The sequence below is a fragment of the Lepus europaeus genome, chromosome 12, assembly GCF_033115175.1.
Source record: "Lepus europaeus isolate LE1 chromosome 12, mLepTim1.pri, whole genome shotgun sequence".
Classification (NCBI taxonomy): Eukaryota; Metazoa; Chordata; class Mammalia; order Lagomorpha; family Leporidae; genus Lepus; species Lepus europaeus.
In genome coordinates this window covers 88737040-88759035 of record NC_084838.1, presented here as the reverse complement: position 1 = coordinate 88759035, position 21996 = coordinate 88737040, and the positions used below count along the sequence as shown (strand labels likewise).

At 43.1% G+C, this 21996-nt stretch overlaps 1 protein-coding gene across 13 annotated transcripts in view; it reads left to right on the top strand.

Annotated features, from left to right (window-relative positions):
• Nucleotides 1-21996, top strand: part of TLE1 (TLE family member 1, transcriptional corepressor) — a 98883-nt gene that overhangs the window by 11429 nt on the left and 65458 nt on the right. For 7 of the 13 annotated variants that reach the window (XM_062208468.1, XM_062208476.1, XM_062208472.1 and 4 more), the window contains exons 5-6: nt 20174-20236; nt 21643-21717. In XM_062208468.1, the coding sequence (XP_062064452.1) occupies nt 20174-20236; nt 21643-21717 (138 nt within the window). Of the gene's footprint in view, nt 1-20173; nt 20237-21642; nt 21748-21996 lie in introns of all 13 variants that reach the window. The other 6 variants (XM_062208473.1, XM_062208466.1, XM_062208464.1 and 3 more) reach the window with 1 other exon arrangement.

Sequence of the window (21996 nt, the reverse complement as noted above, 5' to 3'; positions counted from 1 at the left end):
TACTTGAGCCATCACAGTTGTCTCCTGGAGTCTGTATTAGCAGGAAGCTGGATTCAGGAGCCAGGGCCAGGGAATCCACCCGAGATACTGTGCTATGGGATGTGGACATCCTAACTGGCTTCTTAACCATTAGACCCACCCTTGGTTAACATTTATGTGGTTGCCCTTACCTCCCACACATTTTATTGTGAAAAATTTCATATATACAAAAGAAGAAAGAAATACATAGTTAATACCCAGGCCATCTATACTATTACCTGAAGGCTATAAGTTAACGTTTCAGAATATCTGCCTGTCATGTATCTTACTTAGACCCTACTCCACTCACACCCCATCCACCCATACCCCAGTCTTTTCTAATAAAAAGTCTGGAGAGTCTGAAAAGGCTTATTAGAGGATCAGGACTTAAATTTATCTCCCAGCTTCCTTCTAGGATATGAGTGAAAGAGGAATTTCCATATACATTTTAAGAATTCTGTCTTAATGGATTTTCATAAAATTTTCCTGCTAGACTTGCCCTTTGTGTTTTTGGCATAGGTGTATTAGGTGACCCATCTTTATATGATGCTAAGGTGCTTTCTTTCTCAACGGTCACCTGATAATGAGATTTACACCAACAAGGGAAAACCGGACTCCTCCTGCCAAGCCTTTCTTTCTTTCCTTTGGTGCTTTCACTGTAATGCACCTTGCAAGATGTAGCTGGTGTATTTGCTTGGGTGAAATCACTTTCACGTTGATGGGTAGTAAATGGGGGAACTGATTTTGGGAAAGTACTCTGATTTTTGAACTTTTCTATACGTGGATACTCTGCTGGTGGAGAATTTCAGTGGAGGGCAGTACGTGCCAGAACACAGACTGTCTTTGAGGCCCCCTTGGTGTATAAGGGCTCAGGGCTGAGGCTTCCAGGTGGGCACAGCCTTTGTTCCTTCTCAGCACCTTCTAGATGCCTTGAGCAAACAGCCGGTCACAGCCGCTTACAGGTTCGCCGACCAGCCAGTGTATTGACACGCGCAGACACAATAGAAAACTGCATTAGGAGACAAGCCATTGGGATTTGCAGTAAATATATTACAGAACACAAGTGACTTGCCGATACTGCTTGTTTAGCAGTTTGCAAGGGCAATGGCAGTATGGATTTTTGAATTAGAAGGGAAGGGCTGTTCTTTCCCTGTGCGGGAACATCTAGTTGATGGCTAGGGAGAAAATTGATTTAGAGAACAAAATGCAGCTGCCTTTATTTGTGCCATTTGAAAGGCTTCTATGGATTAGTGAGTGAAAATAAAAAAGGTCGCTTTCAGTTTAGGAAAGGGGGCCTTAACATCGATCTGCATCTTGGCCCAGAGAATGAAGGATGGGAGGAAGGGCATCTTTTCCTGGTGCAGCCAGCAGCCACAGGTGTCTGCTTCCGTCCCACATGTGTGGTTTGCAGCTCTTTCACTTTCAAAAGTCAGCTTTCTGGGTTTCTTAATGTAGAGTAAGCTTTTTTGGGACTTTGAGTAGTTATAGCATGTGCACCCTGTATGCCCTCCCAGCCTTCCTTTTGTGGATATTAATGACTTCTTAAAAAAGAGAAAGCAGGCTATGAGGGTTAGAGGATGGCATTCCCACCTACCCAACAGTGTAGAAGTCAAAAGTACCTGAGTTACTGTCAGAGAAACCGTATGTTGGTTTCTGGCATGGGGGCACTTGGAGAGATAATTGCTACCTAAATCTGTTAGTGGTCCCTTTAAGAATACCCTTGCTGTTGGACTTGTAGGCCATGCTCCATTTTTACTTCCATCTTGTTTTGCCAAGGCCAGCTTCCTTCCTCCGTGTGCCTGAATTAATTCACTTTCCATCCCTCCCCCACCGATTACAAAGCCCTTTGTTTCCTTCTGAGATCATAAGCGTTTATCTTTAGGCTCAAAGAAAAAAAATTTTTTTTTCATTTTTGAGAAAGCAACAAGTATATACTTTATTCAAATATACATAAGGAAAAGTACAAAAATCCCAAACATACATTTGAAATATCTCATTGACAGTATACTGTTTTTTTTTTTTTTAACTTTTATTTAGTAAATATAAATTTCCAAAGTACAGTTTATGGATTACAATGGCTCCCCCCCCCCCATAACTTCCCTCCCACTCGCACCCCTCCCATCTCCCGCTCCCATTCCATTCATATCAAGATTCATTTTCAATTATCTTTATATACAGAAGATCGATTTAGTATATATTAAGTAAAGATTTCATCAGTTTGCACCCACACAGAACATAAAGTGTAAAATGTTGTTTCAGTACTAGTTATAGCATTACTTCACATTGGACAACACATTAAGGACAGATCCCACATGAGACGAAAGTACACAGTGACTCCTGTTGTTGACTTAACAATTTGACACTCTTGTTTATGGCGTCAGTAATCTCCCTAGGCCCTAGTCATGAGTTGCCAAGGCTATGGAAGCCTTTTGAGTTCATCGACTTCGATCTTATTCAGACAGGGTCATAGTCAAAGTGGAAGTTCTCTCCTCCTTTCAGAGAAAGGTACCTCAAAGGAAAATTGTTAAAACTTTTTTTTTTTTTTTTTTTTAATGTAAGGCCCCTATTGGCAGTCTGTATTGTCCAAGTAATCTAAAGGAGTTAAAATGCCTTACGTAGGCCAGACAGCAAAATGTGTCCCTGTCAAGCAGTGAGTTTTAAACATTTTTTAAAAATTTATTTATTTTATTTGAAAGTCAGAGTTACACAGAGAGAGGAGAGGCAGAGAGGGAGAGAGGAGGAGAGAGAGATATATATATATGAGAGAGAGGTCTTCCATCCGATGATCCACTCCCCACTTGGCCACAACAGCTGGAGCTGTGCTGATCCGGAGCCAGGAGCTTCTTCTGGGTCTCCCACATGGGTGCAGGGGCCTAAGGGCTTGGACCATCTTCTACTGCTTTCCCAGGCCATAGCAGGGAGCTGGATTGGAAGTGGAGCAGCCGAGACTGGAATCAGCCCCCATATGGGATGCCGGTGCTTCAGGCCAGGGCATTAACCTGCTGCGCCACAGTGCCGGCCCTAGCAATGAGTTTTAAGTAATTAATATAACTACCTGGGAGAATACAGTTGGGTTGAGTTTTTTTTTTTTTTAAAGGTTTTATTTATTTATTTGAAAGTCAGAGTTAACATGGTTGGGGGTGTCTTCCATCTGCTGGTTCACTACCCAACTGGCCACACCGTCTGGAGCTCTGCCGATCCAAAGCCAGGAGCCAGGAGCTTCTTCCTCGTCTCCTATGCAGGTGCAGGGCCCCAAGGACTTGGGCCATCTCCTACTGCTTTCCCAGGCCATAGCAGAGAGCTGGATCTGAAGTGGAGCAGCTGAGACTCGAACTGGTGTCCATATGGGATGCCGGTACTGCAGGCAGTGGCTTTCCCCGCTACGCCACAGCGTCAGCCCCATAGGGTTGAGTTTTTTTATTGAAGGGGATGGATGAACAACAAAGAAGATTTGGTTCATTGTATTGAAGTAAGTTTTGGCCGAATAAAGGGAAGGAGGCGTGTTTTAGATTTTTATAAGCATTTGTAAGGTGTAAAGCTCAACTCTTAATTTTAAGAAGTTGTCATCATGAAAGCAAATTGGGGTGTGTATGTGAAGTTACGAGGTCCAGTTGTTGCCTGCTTAGAATGAGAAGTCTGGAACCTCAGCGTGGTACACTTATATATGCGTGCTTATGTGTGTAGTTGTGTTTCTGTAGTGACTTCTGTAAAGTGCTGTATGAAAGTCTGAGTCGTGTTGTTCTTTTTCTTAATTTACTCCATGGTCTTGAGGTTTTTCTTGACACGTTCACAGCTGCTGTGTAGGTGTGAATAATTGAGGAAGCAAAAAACAAAAAAAAAAAACAAAAAAAAACAAACAGAAAAACTTCATATACAAAAGAACACACAACAAAGCAAGCCCCTCCACAAAGGAAAAAGCAGAGCCGCTGGGGTGGGCTTCTGAGCCCTACATTGGAAGTTTGGGCTGCTGGCTCATATGCCAAGCATGATGCAGTACAACTTTTTTGTGTGTCTTTGGGAAGAGTTTGTGATGGAGGGCTCAGCTCAGACAAGCAGTGCAGGACCTGCCCTCACACAAGCCCGAAAGCTCAGCAACTGCTGACGTGCGCGTGCTGAAAAGCTCTTCCTTAACTTCTCTTTCTAATGAGCTTGAGAAGTGGCTCTGACATCCTGAGTGTCTGTAAGGGAAGTACCGAGTTCCTGACAACTGTCAGGGCCTGCCAGTTGGCCTGGGTTGCAGAGCCTTTTCCATTTGTAAATGGGCTGGCTCTTTCACAGTGCCTGCGCCATGAGCTCCCTTGGAGCCAATGTCTTTGCACAGCTACTGAGAAGATTGGAATGGAACCACTGAAATGGATCCAACTTCTGTGCTTTTTTAGCTGACCAACGGCCAAAATCATACCACTAACTCAAGAGGGGAACTGCTGACTTTTGAATCTGATAAGAAATCTGTGTTTCCTAATTGACTGGCCTGGTTGCTGTGAAACTGAATTAAATAAAGTACAAGAAGATGTCACATTCTGACTACATGGATTTCTCTGAGGGTACAGAGACTTTTGAACTGCTCGCTAAATCTGCATTTATTCTTATCTCCTGACTAATACAATAAGTATGGCTCACTTCCCTAAAGAGCCCCAGACAAGTGCGTGTTGATACAATAGTACAATCTTACATGGCCATTATTTTGGTCCTTGTCACAAAAGCACATAACCCAAAAGAAGTGAGGTTTTTCACAGAATTATTTTTAAATTTTTTATCATGAGCTTCTGAAATTACTCATCAGTTTCCCTCAAAGTCCTGTAATTGTTCCAAGTTGACGTGGAATAAGTACCGATTGTTGCTTCTCAAATTAAAGCAAGATAAAAGGGGAAGGGCCTTCAGAGTAGGCTTTGCATTGTGTGAATATTGGTATTGACACCATTTATAATTTGGAGTATGGTTTGAAGACCAGATTCTACTGTTTGTCGCATACTGGTTAATATGGCTGTAAAGAGGAGATGAATGTGGCTACTTTTCCAAGTCTATTACTCAGGAGGACTGTAAATTTGATTGGCTGTTACAATTCTAGCAGAATCATTCGATTTGAGAGCAATAGAAAGATAAGATATCCAATTACCCAAATGATTTGCAGGGTTAGCCAACGTTGTCATGGAGACACGAGTTGGAACAAATTAAATTTTAAGCAATAAAATAATCTTAAAGCCCGTCTGGGAACAAGAAAATTTGGCAGTGGCACTTACCTGAATTGAATCTTAGCTTGACACGATGTTGTTTGACATTGATATACTATGGAGGCCTAAACTTATATGTGGCACAACATTATCTTAAAACAGTAGCTCGGCCAAGCTGGTGAATGGGGAGTTTTGGTGCAAAGTCAAGGGATATTAGCATTTATTCCATGGTTTAAATGAGAATTAGGCTCTGCGTTCCCAAGAATATTTTGTATTTAAGGATTGAAATCGTTGTGAGCGATTAAGGAGCTATAATTGGGCACTTGGAGAAAAAAAAGAGGATTTCTTCAGTAGCCACGTGCAGTTTTCAGAAGTGCGGTTCTCTTTGTGTACGTGTTAGCAGATGTAATAGGAATTGTGTGGTTGTGTTCTGGTGGGGGTGGAGGTGTAGCCTGCATGTGTTAGCATGTGCAAGTACGGAGATTGAGGCACATGCCCCTGCACTGCACATGATTCCCCATGTTAGGTAAGATCTCTCCTCTGCAGTACTGCTTGCAGACATAACAACTGCATTTCAAACTTTAGCTGGGGACCTAAAACCCAAGTAAGCCTTAGTCAGGCCTGGAAAGATGTTTCCCCTTATTAATACATTGTTTAACTGGTTCCTGGCTTGTACCACGGATTTGAAAACAGCCCAGTGGCCCAGAAGGAGGGAGGGCTTTTTAGCCACATGTCTATTAGACAGATGGAGATGAAAATTGGTCTGAGGTCAAGCCATTTGCAGCGTTCTCACAGCCTTCGATTTTCTTCTCATCCTCACCACAGATCATCTCAAATGATTCAGTAATGACCAAAAGTGCAACATTGACCTTTATTCCCTGGTGGATTACTGTGTTTCACAGTCCAAATGGCAGGAAGTCTATTCTGTTCTTTGAGAAGGAGCTCAACATTATTGAGCCAGCCCAGCCCCGTGGGAACCGCACAAGTGCAGGCCAGTGTAACAGAATACGTGGGCTCAATTTAGTTTCTGGTGCTCTGGGAAACAAGAATTGACATGTCCTGGAACCCACATAATTAATGGAGGAATATCTCAGTTGTTTTCTAAAAACACACACAGGAGCATATAAATTGATTTGTCTACTTGTGAATTATAGGGGAAGCAACTTCTGGTGGCCCCTGATTTATACATGGTTCTCATTTCCGTTATTCTCAGTTGCTTTCCTTTTTGTTTATTTAATGCTTCCTCAGTGTATCTTAGCCAACACTGTGCCACCATATAATATTAAAATTATAAATTGACACCACTAGGTGTAAGGGGACATGGGACTTTTTCCTCTGGCGTATTTTTAATCAAATGTTTATTTTTGGTCAATCCCTGTAATTCTAAGTAGAGTCTTTCTCACGCAGCACGCTATTTTCTCCTGAAAGTCCATTGATTTTGGAGGATAGTGATTTTTGCTCTCTTGCTTGCATTTTTTTTCGTGGATTGTATTAGGAGGCAATACATTGTTTTTTTGTTTTTGGAAGTCGATCATTTAATTTGTGTTTAAAATGTTAGTCCTATTTGCCTCCACATGCATAACTGAGTCAGTATTCAGTGAATCCACAGCATGACATCTGTCATCGGGAGCCTTTTGCTTACCAATCTTTTAAGTACTTAAAATAAACTTTTCCGAAAGGTTAGGCTCTGAAAATTTTAGCTGGCATCTCAGCTTTCATTTTAATCATGATCTTAAATGTTTTCTTAGAAAACAGATTCTTTTCTTGACTGCTAAACACTGTTCACAAGTCCGCTTTCTGTCTCAGTGGCTCCCAACCTTCGATGTCTACTTTTCCTTCCCAAGCACTTTGGATACCGCAGTGTTCTTAGGGCTGACTGTGCTGCCCTTTCTGCATTAGAGCTGCCTCTGTTACAAATCCCTCTTCTCTGGCCATTTTTGGGGTAGATCCTGGAGCTTTGCAGGTTTCTTGGTGTATGGTACTGATCCGGAAAGAGAATCCAGGTTCCAACTTAGAAGGACAAGAGCCTTGTCTTCCTTCCCAGAGGAACAGGTCTGGCCAACAGTTGAGGGGGGAGTGGAAATGCAGCTGAGGGACTTTCCAGCTGAGATTTCAGCCCTGAGTTTGGGGGCCAGAGGGTGACGCTGTTACAGAACCTCACCAATACATACATATATTACACTTGCAGCCATTCTACTGTCATGACATTGATAGCTAGGTCTCCTTGTGGAGGTAGTCCAGGAAGAAGAGTGGCAGCTGCCAATCATATGTGTGAATGGTTCTTCTGTGGCAGGCTTTTAAAATTTGACAACCACTGACATGTGGTTGCTTCATGGTGCAGGCAGTTCCTTTTCTACCATCTGGATTGGCCAAAGGTTGCAATGTGCTGGGTCAACTTTCATGGCAAACTGCTTATCCAGTGATCTCCAGGCAAGATGTAAGGAGGTAGCAATGGGAGATCCCAAGGCTAATGGTAAATTATGAGTGCTCTTCGGTTGTATGCCCTGAATGTTTGCCTTGTCCTGATGGAAGGTATGGAGATAGTGTAGACTGCTGGAGGTCACTGTCAACCAGAGATTAGTTACACAGGCCTCAGTAGTGGGTAGCTTTGGCTGAGAAAAAGTGTTTTTGAAAGTTTTTATGTCAGGAAGCAATGTTATGAATTTTGAGGAAAAGTCTTGTGAACTCTGTTTTCAGAGGTTACTTGATTTTTACAAATTTCCTGCTGTCTTTTTGTCTTTCCCTAGGCATGTTTTGGTTTTTACAGTGGTAATTTTAGCCTTCATCTGATGATGATGCAGTCAGCTTTTCCTTCCACTAATCCTGCTATTGTATGATACCATCTTATTTTTCATGAGCTCCCTAATTGACTGAGATTTATGAAGAGGGTTAAAGGTGTGGGCTTGCTTGGGGTGTGTTTCTGGGAGAGGCTGGCTCTTGCCAGTTGAGGACAATGGGTAGTGACTTCATAGAGAGGTGTTCTGTGATTCACCCTGCCAGGTTTGTCTTGAAAACCTTCCATGGCACCAGAATGCATGTTACTTTAAAGCCACCAAAAGCTGTCTTTTTTTTTTCCATCCTGTGACAAGTTAATACGATTTCCTGTGTACAGGCCTTTTCTGAACTCCATAACAAGGGTTTCTGAATAATGGAAATGTGCTATTTAGGCACTAAAACAGCTGCGATGCTTTTGTCAAAGATGCATCTTTACCAAAATGACAAATTAAAGCCCAAATGCTCTGCTTGGCAACAGTTGGGTCAAAACATTTAAGTCATTAATTAGGAGGAACTGAAGGGGCAAAAAATTTACACAAATACACAGCATTGCAGACTCAACTTCATCTTGGAAAATGCAACTGAATTCTTTTTAAAAAAAAAATGAGAGCAGCCCTCAAGTGGGGCCTGGCAAGCTTGTCATTTGCAAATAAATCAAAAGACCATCATTGCCGGAAGGAGAACCAATGAATGAATAGAGTTGCTTTGTCATTCTTTGATGGGCTCCATACTCAAGCCTGCTATTAAAAATGAATGCATTCAAGAGGCTCTGCATTAAGAACATAAACAATTAAGGGCACTTGAGTTTTTCTGCTGAGAGCTGCTGTGAAGATAGGAGAGCTTTCTCCCGAGATGCAGGCCCCTGCAATCTGCCTCTCGAGGAGCCAGAGAATGGCAGCAATTAGTGTTGCTATCGCTGCCCTGGCAGCCTTCAGCATTTTTTTTTTTTTTTAACCCCTCCTTGTTTTCAGAAGAAGCTAGAGTGTGAAAGTAGAGAGTCTGGGCCCAGTTGGAAAGAGCTCTCAGATTAGAACGCTGTGGGAGTTGCCAAGTGAGGGGGAGAGGGAACATAAAAGTTATGATCTGCCAGTAATTGGTGACTTATGTTCTGATTAGTTGAGCCACTAAAGGGTTTCTGTCATCTGGTACTCTTTGTTTTGTTTTAATCATAGCTTTTAAGAAGGGGGTGAGATTACGTTGCCATGGGTGGAATAATTTAAATGAATATTGTTTGAGGTTTTCACAGAAGGCAGATGTGTTCCTATACTCCCCATTTGTGTTCTTGCTTGGTCTTGTTTTATAAAAATGTGTGTATGGGCGGGTGTTCGTACAGCGATTAAGACATGGCTTGGGATGCCTGCATCCCACATTGGAAGAGGCCCCGGGTTCAAGTGCTGGCTCTGCTTCTGATTCCAGCTTCCTGCTATGCTAATGTGCACCACTGGAGGCAAATACTCGGTCCCTGCCACCTTTGTGGGAGTCCCAGATTGAGTACTTGGCATCTGCCTGACCAAGCCTCAGCAGTTGGTAGGCATTTGAGGAATAAAATAACCAATGCAAGATCTTTATCTGTTGTCTCTCTGCCTTTCGAATAAAATGAAAACAAATAAATACAATTTTTAAAAAATGGATGTTATAGAGACCATAATTTTTAAAATGATTTTGTTTATTTGAGAGGCAGAGATACAGCAAGAGGGGGAAGACAGAGAGAAAGGTCTTCTGTCCACTGTTTCACTCCCCAAATGGCCACAACAGCTTGAGCTGGGCTGATCCAAAGCCAGGAGCCAGGAGCTTCCTCAGGGTCTCCCACTTGGGTACAGTGGCCCTAGCACTTGGGCCATCCTCCACTGCTCTCCCAGGCCAGAAACAGAAAGCTAGATCAGAAGAGGAACAGCTGGGACACAAACTGGCGGCGCCTATGTGGGATACCGATATCCCAGGTGGAAGCTTAGCCTAAGTCATAGCACCGGCCCTATAGAAATTTCATTTTAAAAACTGCTGGAAAAGGCAGCCCTTCGGTGTTAGCAACATTTTGGAGAGAGGCAGGCGTGACCTCTGCACTGGCTTGTTCTGGTTCTGACTTTGGGCAAATTCTTTTAGCCTTTCAGTCCATGCTCACTGGGGGCCTGGTGAGGTGAAGATTAGAAGGGATGTCAGAGGGCCTGGCAGGTACACTTGCTAAACAGTAGGCACTGGTGCTTTTGTATGTGGTTAATAGACTTCAGTGGTTCTCAAAGTGTCACCCCCCACACCCCCCACCCCCAGTCCGCTAGCCTCAGGGTCATCTGAGAATGCAGAAGGAAATGCAGATTCTCAGGCTTAGATTGCCTCAATCAGAAACTCCAGGGCTGCTGTCCAGCCATCTGTGTTGTCACAGGCTCTTCACGTGATCCTGATGTACACTCAAGTTTGTAAACCACTGATAACTCATTAACCATTAGACCCAAATTTCAAGATACTTCACATTCTTTTAATTTGGATTTCCTCAAAATGAGGTTAGTTTTTTTTTTTTTTTTTGGATAGAATTATATTTTAAACAGAAAGCTACTCTGATGCAGAATTTAAAATAAATTTTTCATATGTGTACTGATGACACAAGGCACTATGATGGGAAGATAGCAGACACTCAAGGAGGACTGTAAACAAGAGAACCTTTCCTCTCCTATGAAGGAGAAGGGACTACTAGAAGATTATCTGCAGGGGCCCGGGCTATGGCACAGTGCGGTTAAAGCCCTGGCCTGAAGTGCCAGCATCCCATATGGTGCTGGTTCTAGTCCCTGCTGTTCCACTTCCTGTCTAGCTCTCTGCTGTGGCCTGGGAAAGCAGTAGAAAGCAGTAGAAGATGGCCCAAGTCCTTGGGCCCCTGCACCCACGTGGGAGACCCGAAAGAAGCATCTGGCTCCTGGCTTCAGATCTGCGCAGCTCTGGCCATCTGGGGAGTGCACCAGTGGATGGAAGACCTCTCTCTGTGTTTCTACCTCTCTCTGTAATTCTTTCTTTTAAATAAATAAAATAAATCTTGAAGAAAAAAAGATTATCTGCAGTCTTTTGCATGAATCATTGTTTGATACACGGTTTTTATATATATGCAGCTCGAATTTTTTTTTAAGATTTATTTATTTTTTTGAAAGGCAGAGTTACAGAGAGAGAAGAGACAGAGAAATCAGAGAGAAATCTTCCATCTGCTATTTCACTCCCCAAATGGCCACACTGGCCAGAGTTGGGCTGGTCTGAAGCCAGGAGGCAAGAATATCTCTGTCTCCAGGAGCTCAAGCACTTGGGCCAGCTTCTGCTACTCTCCCAGGCACATTAGCAGAGAGCTGGATCAGAAGTGGAGCAGCCAGGACTTGAACTGGCACCCATATGGGATGCCAGCGTTGCAAGCAGCAGCTTTACCCACTAAGCCATAGCGCCAGCCCCTCAAATTTTCTTTAGGTATATTGGATGTTATCCTCAAGAATGAGAGATGTTTTTGTGGATTTTTTTCTACTCATGAGCCAGATTGTCTGATACTAGTGTTGATACACAATACCATCCACCTATTATGGAGAATACTGAAGTGGAGTTTGCAGCTTGTTTAAGATTTGCCATTCATAACTGAGTCCCTTGTAAAATACCTATTCTACCATGCAGAGTGATTGTGCCAGGGCAGCAGGGGCACAGTGACCCTTCATTTTCAGATGCAAGCTGCTTCTTGGTAGTGTTGTTGACTGAGGGGTGATGGGTTGGCTTTGTGCTACTGTAGTCCTCTTTGGGCTGTGTGATCACTAAGCTGCATGGCTTTGCAAATGCGTTTATCAGCTCTGGTTCTGGACTGGAATATGCCCAAATTTCCCACATCTGCTATGTGGAGAAAGTGGCTTCTGATCTTGCTTTAACGATCTTGGTTTCTGCATTTGTGATTGGAGGACTATAAGATGGTTCGTACCCAAATGGTTGGAGAGTTTGCTGGCGTTACTGCTTTTCAATATAAACTGTCTCAAGATCATAAGCGTGGTAGACCTGAACACTCATCTCCCTCTCCAGTGTCATAGATTTAACAATAGATCAAGGGCAGTGTGATCAGAAAAACAAAGTGACAACGCTACCACCCCATCATAATTACTGTTTTTATTTTGTGTGTTTCTTGCAGGGCTTGGCCACATGCATATAATTGTGTGTGTGTGTGTGTGTAATTTTTAATTTATTTTTTGAGAGTCAGAGAGGTGGAGAGCTCCCTCCTGCTGGTTTATTCCCTAACTGACTCCAACAATTAAGTCTGGGCCAGACTGAAGCCAGGAGCAGGGAACTCAATCCAAATCTTCCATGTGGATGGCAGGGACCCAGCTACTTAAATCATCATTGCTGCCTGGAGGAGACAGGCATCAGACCCAGGTACTTGAATGTGGGTGTCTCAACAGCTGGGCCAATGGCCTGCCCGACAACCATGTTTTCGTTGCATCATTATCATACAAACGACTTTAATGGTTTCTTGGCTGTGCCTGTGGGTTGGTGTAGTATATGTAACCATTTTCCTGATATTAGACAACTGATATATCGGGAGGGCAAATGCTAAGTTTTTTTAAAAAACCCCACAGATGGTTGTGATGTTCCATTTCTACCTGGCCTTTTTCCTTTTTGATTTGAAACTGGGGCTGCACTGAGCAGCTTCATGCATGGAATGCTTTTCATTTGAACTATTTCCTTAGGATAAACTCTTAGCTGTGAGAAGCCTTACCAAAGGGTTTGCATAATTTCATGCTCTTGAAACACATTGCCCAGTAAGACGACTATACTGATTTACTCTGTCATCAGTAACGTTTGATTCTTCCTATTCCCTGAAGACTCATCAATGGTGGATCTTATTTATTTATTTATTTTTAACCAAACTGGCTCTAAATGACTTACCTTACAAAGTAATTTGCATTGTTTGGTTGCTGGTGAGGGTGTACGCTTTTTTCTGTATTCAAGGATGTCATCTTAGACACAGGCTTCTAGTCAGAAGTGATTTAGAGGTTATCCGTTTATTTCCTTTTGTGTGCTTTGTTTTCATGTCTTGCCCATTTATCTGTTGCCAGACACTTCTTACCAACACTCCACTGTGTTTTTCTCTTGGCTTCCCGCTCAGTTCAAGGAAACCAAAAGATCAGTGCCAGCCCTCGGCATAAGCACCATTTTTTATGACCCATCAATTTGCAATTTAATGCTGGTGGAGTTTTTCCTTCCTATGCTGACTTTGGGCAGGAAGCCATTGGATTGCTCTGAGACCCAAGGGCAATTACTCTTGAGCAGTCCTTGCCCCGTTGTGAATTTCACACAGCACTCCTGCATCACTCTATATGTAGTGGGGTAGTTTGGGCATGGATGGTGGACTCTTCAGTCTTGTAATTAGACATGGTGTGAGGAGTAAGTAAAGGTGCTCAGCTGAGACTTTAGGAATCAGAATCCTAAAACTAAATTCAGAAGCCAGAATAAGATATACTTTCAGTTTAAGAACCCTGCAAAATATACCACATTTGATTCATTGGTAGTCTGTGAAGTATTTGGCCATCGAAATATACACATGTGACTCTTATGCCTACTAATATATGATTTCCTTTTGTAAGCAACCTTACTGAACACTGTTCAATGGTGATTTATCTGCTTGTATTTTGGTCCTTGAATTAGGAGTTTTAGTTCAATGCAGCATGATTTTGAAAGTACTTTGGGTATATGCCATGTGATCAGTTTATGTGGGAGATGTGTGACCAAGACATAAGCCTCAGTATTAGGAGTTTTGTTCTTCTAATGCTTCCCGTCTTGTATAGGGGGCACTTGTGCAGAAACTGCTGTTAGGAAACTGTATGGAAGCTTTATGTAATACGTAATCTCTCTACATACGTATAGGTTTAGTTTACCAAGTGACACAGGAAACGTAATGGAAGATGTTGAAGAGTCTAGAGTGTGTTTACTGATATTATAGGAGAAAGGCAGCTTTGGATTTGAGGTAGGCCTTGAAGGATTGGTAAGATCTTTTAGATTTGTGTAGCACTTTGGAATAGTAGCCCTGTAGCTTGAAATTTTCTTTTTAAAGACTTATTGTTTGTTTGTTAGAAGGGCAGAACTACACAGAGAGGGGAGGAGAGAGAGATCGAGATTTTCATCTGCTGGCTTACTCCCCAAGTGTCCACACCAGCTGAGACTAGGCCAGGCTGAAGCCAGGAACCAAGAACTCCATCTGGGGCTCCTATGTAGGTGGCAGAGGTCCAAGTACTTGGACTTTCTTCTGTTGCCTTCCTAGGTGCATTAGTGGGAAGCCTGGAATTGGAAGGGGAAGCAGGACTCAAATCCAAGGCACTCAAATGGAATGCTGGTGTCTTAAGGGGTTTTTTAACCCACTGCACCATGACATTTGCCCCTGTGTTAGGTTTCTTGACTTTGATGGAACTTTAAAATTGGTCAGTGATGCTGCTCTCAGATCAAGAGGCCTGGGACCCAGTAACTGAAATGACTTAAAAGGACACATAGTACTGGTTTGCTGAGACACAAACCCACATTGTTTTAGTATGAGAGCCAAATCTCAATATAGACTCGTGAGGGGAGTTGGCATGTGCTAGGTCAGAGAATGAAAGATTGTTGTAGATAGGTTTGGACTATTACTTCCTGCTGCCTGAGTGGGTGGTGGCTGTCTGTGAAGTGGGTCTTGATGCTGGGGCCTTCATCTAGCTCCTCACATTTCTGGGTGGGAGGGTTCTGTGCAGATTTGCTCTTGAATGTCTGTTTTTGTTGCCTTATGTGGTGTCAAAAATACATGCCCAGGTGAGGTTTATTTATAAACCTTATGACCTGGTGGGTACCAAATATCTTCAGTTTGGGGCAGGAAAGTGATTTCTAGGTGGAAAATGAAGTCATCACAGTTGTTTCATGGGTGTTGTTTATCCTTGGGAAGAGATAGGAGGCTGGTCTGAAAAGGTCACCGGGCTCTCAGTATTGGCTTTGAAGCAGGGTCAAATGTGCTGGTTAACCCTGCTAGCAGACTGTGATCAGGAATAGATGCATGAGTGAGAAACATTACTGCTTGTTAATTTGTGCTAAAATAAGAATCTTATCAGAATCCCTGGTGTTGAAGCCAGAGATAATGCTAAGTGTTTCACGCTGCTGCCATCAGTGTTTTCAGGGCTGGGGAAGGCATTTCTGAAGGCCCTGGGGGAGTGGTACTGATGTACTCTCAGGTCAGCTCTATCCCTTGCTCTGCCAATGCCTTCGGCTCTCTCCTTTAGGCTGAGCAAGTGGAAGAGGTGGCTGCTCAGAAAATTTCCATTCCTTGCCCAGAGTAAACCAACTTGTAGGTAGAAAAGATGAGACTTGACTTTAGGTCTTTTGGCTCAAAAATCAAGTTGTCACTTGTCAGGATAGTTGGAGATTTACAGTGTTTAATCCTGGCAGAGGGAGGTGAAGCTTAGATAAGAGCTTCCCCTGTTGTGCTTATTTGTAACCATGTCTTCTCTAGACCATTTATTTAGAATTTTGGGGGCATGCGGCATGGTTTTTGATCTCTTTGATCTTTTTCTTTTTTTCCTTTGTTTCATTCTTTACCTAGACTAGTACAATTACCGTGTCTTTGCTTTAATGTATACTGTAGTTTTTGATAGCTTTAATATTTTCTTTAAAGATTTATTTATTTATTTGAAAGTCAAAGAGAGGAGAGGCAGAGAGAGAGAGGTCTTCCATCCGATGGTTCACTCCCCAGTTGGCCACAACGGCTGGACCTGCACCTATCTGAAGCCAGGAGCCAGGAGCTTTCTCCGGGTCTCCCACGCAGGTGCAGGAACCCAAAGAATTGGGCCATCTTCCACTGCTTTCCCAAGCCCTAGCAGAGAGCTGGATTGGAAGTGGAGCAGCCAGATCTTGAACCAGTGCCCATATGGGATGCCAGTGCTTCAGGCTGGTGCATTAACCCGCTGTGCCACAGTACTGGCCCTGATAGCTTTAATATTATTTTTTTAAAGATTTATTTATTTATTTGAAAGTCAGAGTTACACAGAGAGAGAGAGAGAGAGAGTGGTCTTCCATTCGATGGTTCACTCCCCAGATGGCCGCAATGGCTGGAGCTGTGCTGATCTGAAGCCAGGAGCCAGGAGCTTCTTCCGGGTCTCCCACATGGGTGCAGGGGCCCAAGGACTTGCTTCCCGGGCCATAGCAGACAGCTGGATAGGAAGTGGAGCAGCCAGGTCTGGAACCAGCGCTGATATGAGATGCTGCCACTTCAGGCCAGGTGTTAACCCACTGCGCCACAGCACCGGCCCTGATAGCTTTAATATTATTAAAAGTTTATAGTACAAGTTCATTGCATTCAGACTGGGTTTTTTTATACATTTTTTTTAAGTTTTATTTATTTATTTGAGAGGTAGAGTTACAGAGTTGCAGACAGTGAGAGGGAGAGACAGAGAGAAAGGTCTTCCATCCACCAGTTCACTCCCCAAATGGCCACAATGACTGGAGCTGGGTAGATACAAAGCCAAGAACCAGGAACTTCTTCTAGGTCTCATGCGGGTGCAGGGGCCAAGAACTTGGGCCATCTTCTGCTGCTTTCCCAGGCAATAGCAGAGAGCTGGATCAGAAGCGGAGCAGGGGGGCCGGCGCTGTGGCACCAGTTCGAGTCCCATCTGTCCACTCCTGATCCAGCTCTCTGCAGTGGTTTGGGAAAGCAATAATAGATGGCCCAAGTCCTTGGGCCCCTGCACCAGCGTGGGAGACCTGAAGGAGGCTCCTGGCTTTGGATTTGTTCAGCTTTGGCCGTTGCAGCCATCTGGGAGTGAACCAGCAGATGGAAGACTTCTCTCTCTGTCTCTCTGCCTCTGCCTCTCTGAAACTCTGCCTTCCAAATAAATAAATAAATAAATATTTTTTGGGGGGGAAAAAAAAAAAAAAAGAAGAGCAGCCGGGACTAGAACCGTGCCTATATGAGATGCCAGCACCACCAGTAGAGGATTGACCTACTGTACCATAGTGGCAGCCCCCAGACTGGAGACTGGGTCTTTTTTTTTTTAAGATTTTATTGATTTTGACAGGTAGAGTTACAGACATTCAGAAGGAGAGACAGTTCTTCCTTCTGTTGGTTCACTCTCCAAATGGCTGCAATGCCGGAACTGCGCCAATCCGAAACCAGGAGCCACGTGGGTGCAGGGGCCCAAGGACTTGGGCCATCTTCTGCTCTCCAGACTGGGTCTTTTTTAAAAGTAAATTTTGTTTTAATAACTTTGAATTCAAGACAGAAAGAAACAGAGTGCAAGCATATGTGTTTCTATGTAGTAGTTCACTCTGATGCCTACAACAGCCTGGTCTCCAGTCTGCCTTGGGGTGGCAGGTACCCAACCAGTTGAACCATCACATGCTGCCTCCCAGAAGCTGGACTTAGAAGTGGAACTGGGGCTTGAAGCTAGGCATCTCCAGTATGTGTTGTGGATGTCCCAAGCAGCATCTTAACTATTAGTCCTAACATTTGCTCCCAGACTGGGCCTTAAATCTCCTCTGACCATGTTCAATTTTATCTTGAATCTATTCTGTGTAATAACACACAATTAAACAATTATTATTAATTGAAGAAGACAGAATCTTAAACCAAAATTAATTCCAGCTATACCAAGTAATTAATTATAAAAGGCACAGCCATAGCAGCACTAGAAGAAAAAACAAGATTAGACTTTATAATTGTGATGTGTTCTATTCCTTACTCAGAGGCCAGGAGCATAGGAAGAAAATTCTTTAGTTTGACCACTTAAAAACTTAAGGTTCCATGCAACAACAAAAAAATCCATATGAAGCAAGGTTGAAAGATTGGTATCAAGCTGGGCCGGCTTGGCAAAGGGTTAACATTTGCCTATGTAAAGCTCCACGATAAACAGACAGTGACTCCATACCAGTAGAAAAGTGAAGGAAGGAAAAATAGAGTGGACCAATAAATATGTGAAAAGATGTTTAACTTCAGGAAGAATCCAAGTAATGCAAATAAGAAGGAAGTCATTTTCTAATCTATTAGATGGGTAAAGATTTTTAAAAGGTCAGCAAAACCCAATATTGACACTGAGTGGGAGAGCGAGCACTCTGATGGACGCAGAGTGTGTGAGTTGGTACAGTTTCTCAGCTGGGAAGTTCAGCAGCATGCAATACAGTAGCAAATATGCATACACTTTGACCCAGTGGTTTCACATCTAGAATTTCTTTTAGAGATCTATGTGGAAAGTTATTTAGTACAGAGTTTGTAATAAATAATCCACATAGATAAAACATAAATATCCACTGGTGTCAGGTGTGCTTAAACACTGTTAGGCTTAAATAGTGGGACATGCCTATGATGTACTTAGTCCTGTCTGTATTTATTGGCCGACAGTGAGTGGAAAGCAGATTACAGAAAGGCAGTGTCTGTAGTGGAGGCTCCCTGGTATTACAGGGCTTCTGTGCATGTGAAAGCTGGGAGTCACCAGAATGAATTCATGTTTATCACTGGGCATGGACTTAGAGTAATTCGAACTTCTTAAGAAGTATTCGTCTATATCCATCTTTGTGTATGGTCGTTTTTAAGATTGGGAAACCTTACATGTGAATTTTGCACATGGGGAAGTTCCCAGTGTTATTGGAATATTGTTATCAAGGGTGGGGCCAAATGACTGTCTAGGAGCCCATGAAGGGCATCCCTGCTCCTTCATGTGCACCCCGTGCGTGGTGCAGGATCCTGTTGGGAAGGAAAGTGAAACCTGCCCCTGCTTTCTAGGAGAGCTGTGACCTTGAGTTAGCTTCAGTGGGTGGCCGTGGTCAGATGAACTGGGAGGGGCTGACTCAGTTCTGCCTGATAGAGCTGCACCTGGTACAGCTGCACCCTTTTTGCATGTCTGTTTGCCCCACTGGCTAAAGCAAAGTCATGGGTTTGCTTTCTACACCAGTCATTTCCTCTTCTAGTACATTTCTTCCATGGCATGGTCTGTAACCCTATCTTTGTGGTCAGGGAGGGTTGAGTTGGCCTAAATCCAACCCCATAAAACCAAAGAGCTTACTTCTCAAGTTAACTGGAATCATCTTGGAGGACAAAAGACGGCTCTTTTGTTTTTTGTACTGGATTATAAAGGTCCTAGGGTTTCTACTTTATCTTACTTACTCCATTCTTTCTCAAGGGCATGGACTGTGAGCTTTATAGTTTTCTTCTCGTGATCCTTTTCATTGCCTAATTCAGTAATAGATAAAGGCTGTTTTTAGTGAGCATTGACAGAAAATGATGAAATAAATAAGGTCAGTGCTGGGTCTCTCTACAGATGACTTTTTTTTTTTTTTTTTTTTTTTTAAAGAGCACCAGTTCTGAAGAGTTAGAAGAAGCAGAGGTGCTTTGCATTGTGTAGGGTGCTGGAAGTGGTATAAGTGGATTACTTCCCTAGGGTGCAAGCAGAGTACCTCTGTTCCCTCCCCTGCCAGTTTGTGTGTGGCAGAGACTGCCCTGGATGCAGAGCTGCACAGGAACTTCATGTGCTGCACTTAGGACACATTGCCCGCTGAGCTGAAACTCTGGTCCTTCGTGAGGTCTCTCCTGCTGACTGTGGTGAAATCTTCTAGATACCCAAGATATTGTGACCTGACTACCACTCGAGACCTGTTCTGCTGTTAGTAATGTTGTCTTGGTCTGTTTGACTTTTTGAGACTTCTTGAGGTCTGCCAACATTAAAGTCCTGTTTCAGTTGTGCAAGCACTGGAACAAGGGGGAAGGAAAGAGTTCTCTCAGCTCAGACTGCATTCTGCAAATTAGGGCCATCGCACAGCATTGTTGCACAGCGCACAGCATTGTTGCACAGCATTGTTGCACCAATGGCTTTTGTTGTCAGTTTGGATAAACTTAGTGTAACTATGTAAATGTGTCAGGGTATACTATGCCATCATCAAAAAAGTTTATACTAAGAGGCTTGAGCAGTCTCCAGATTAAATGATAGTAGTTTTAAACCACGTAGATTTTCCGGTGCAGTTAAACTACTCATTATCCCTTATTAAATGACCAATAAAGCATGCAGTTGTGTACTACTTACTTTTGTGAGTTGGGTTAATATCTACTATTTATCTGAAGATACATATTAGTAACAGCCTGGGGAAGCCATTTTATGCCTTGCATGGTGAAGAAGAGGAGGACTCAAATGTTAAAAAGAGTATGATGTTTCACCTTCCTGCACCGACTGTGACATTTTCTAAACATTTGTATGGCTTTGTCTTTATAGACTGAAATCGCCAAGAGATTGAATACGATTTGTGCACAAGTCATCCCATTTCTGTCTCAGGAAGTAAGTAAAACCATTCAGCTGTTAAAGTGCAATTATGTTGCTTCTCTGTTTGCAAATTAGCTAGTTTTAAGATGTTAATTTTATCACAGGGAACAAGTGTGAAGAACATCTGCTACAGCTGAAGTGTGTAAACCCCCTGCCAGTCTCTCTAGCACATCCTAGGGCACATTGTAGAAGTGGTGACAATAGCTCAACCCCAGATTAATTGTTTTCTGTGGAAAACTGCAAAATGACTATCAAACATAGAGCTGTCGTATTCTTTGGGTAGTTTACACTTGATAGCTTCCGACAATTCAGGTGTCCTTGATAGATTTTTAAGTAGAGAGCTTTTCTTTGACTGACTTACAAATGGGTCTGTCAGGGCTGACTTGACCATGGTAGCAGCTGTTTTATTTATACTTGCATATCCAGTCCTTTCACTTAATGCTGTCCGTGAAAGGAGTGGATGATAATAGTCAAAAGGATAAAGCATTACATTAATGAAGTGAGTTATATACGTATATAAGCTGTTTCATTTCAGTACAAAGTCAGATGGGTTTAACCTTAGCATTTAGAGAGGCTGAACTCTTCACGGGAGATGACTCTAGGCCCTTCCCATTTAGTTTTGGTTTGGAAAGTTTACCTTCCTTCTGGACCCACGCTAAGAAAAGCTGTCACATGTTTTAAGTGTATCCAGAATGTGTCTTGAGGCAGTGAAAAGCTTATTGGACTGGGAGTCATAACACTTGGGTCTGTGCTGGTTGGGATCCTCTGATCCATGCTTCATAGCTGCCGTCCCTGCCATAGGAGGAGCAGCCTCGCCCAGCACAGCATGTGTCTGACGTGAGAGTTTAGATCTGAGGCCCTTCTGGTGTTGAGCTGTCTGTCGGGCCCTCCCTCAGTGCTCCCTCATGCCTTCCAAAGCAAACTGGCTCCAGTTTAATTTTTGGTGGAGGTGGAAGGTACACAGGGTGAATTTCCATTCCATCTCCTGGGGGTCAGGTCCAACACTGAAAGTAAGAAGAATTCCCAGGGTTTCCAAAAATTCCTAATGGGTGGAGATTTGCTGATCAGAGACAGGATCACATTTGTTATTGAAGTGGATACTGTAAACTTCATCTCCTTCTGTGTTTGGGGTGATCATCCAAATCCTGTTCTCTTAATTTACTCAGGCCTGCGGTTTCCATTCTCTGTCCTTTGTGGAATTTTACCACTCCAACCCAAAAATTACCACCAGAAATTGAATGGTGACTCTAGAAATAAGGGAAAACATAGTTCTCAGTGTTTGTTTTTCTGTATGTGTGGTTGGGAAACTATGGATTGAAACCCTTACCTGCCTTGCATGCAGCATTTGTCTTTTGCTGTTAGAATGTACGGGGGGAGTTTCTGGCTATTGCTAACACCTCTTCTTCTCCTTGTTTTCAAAGCATCAACAACAAGTGGCTCAGGCTGTCGAACGTGCCAAACAGGTGACCATGGCAGAGTTGAATGCCATCATCGGGGTACGTGGCCTACCAGGTCTACCTCCTACAGTGTGTATAACCAGCTTTCATTTCTTATTAATTGGATGACTTAATATGTATATAGTTTTGTGTAGCTTGTTGACCTATTTGATAAGGGTGGGAGGAAGCGGGTGTGAGGCATGCTGAGGGACTTGGGGAAGAGGTCTTAGCAAAGGTAGATGACAGGAAGCACACTTTAGGAAGGAAAGAAAAATAAATCTACTTTCAAGTGGGAAAATATGTAGCTTATCTTGTGACACACAAAGCCCTGTTGCTCTA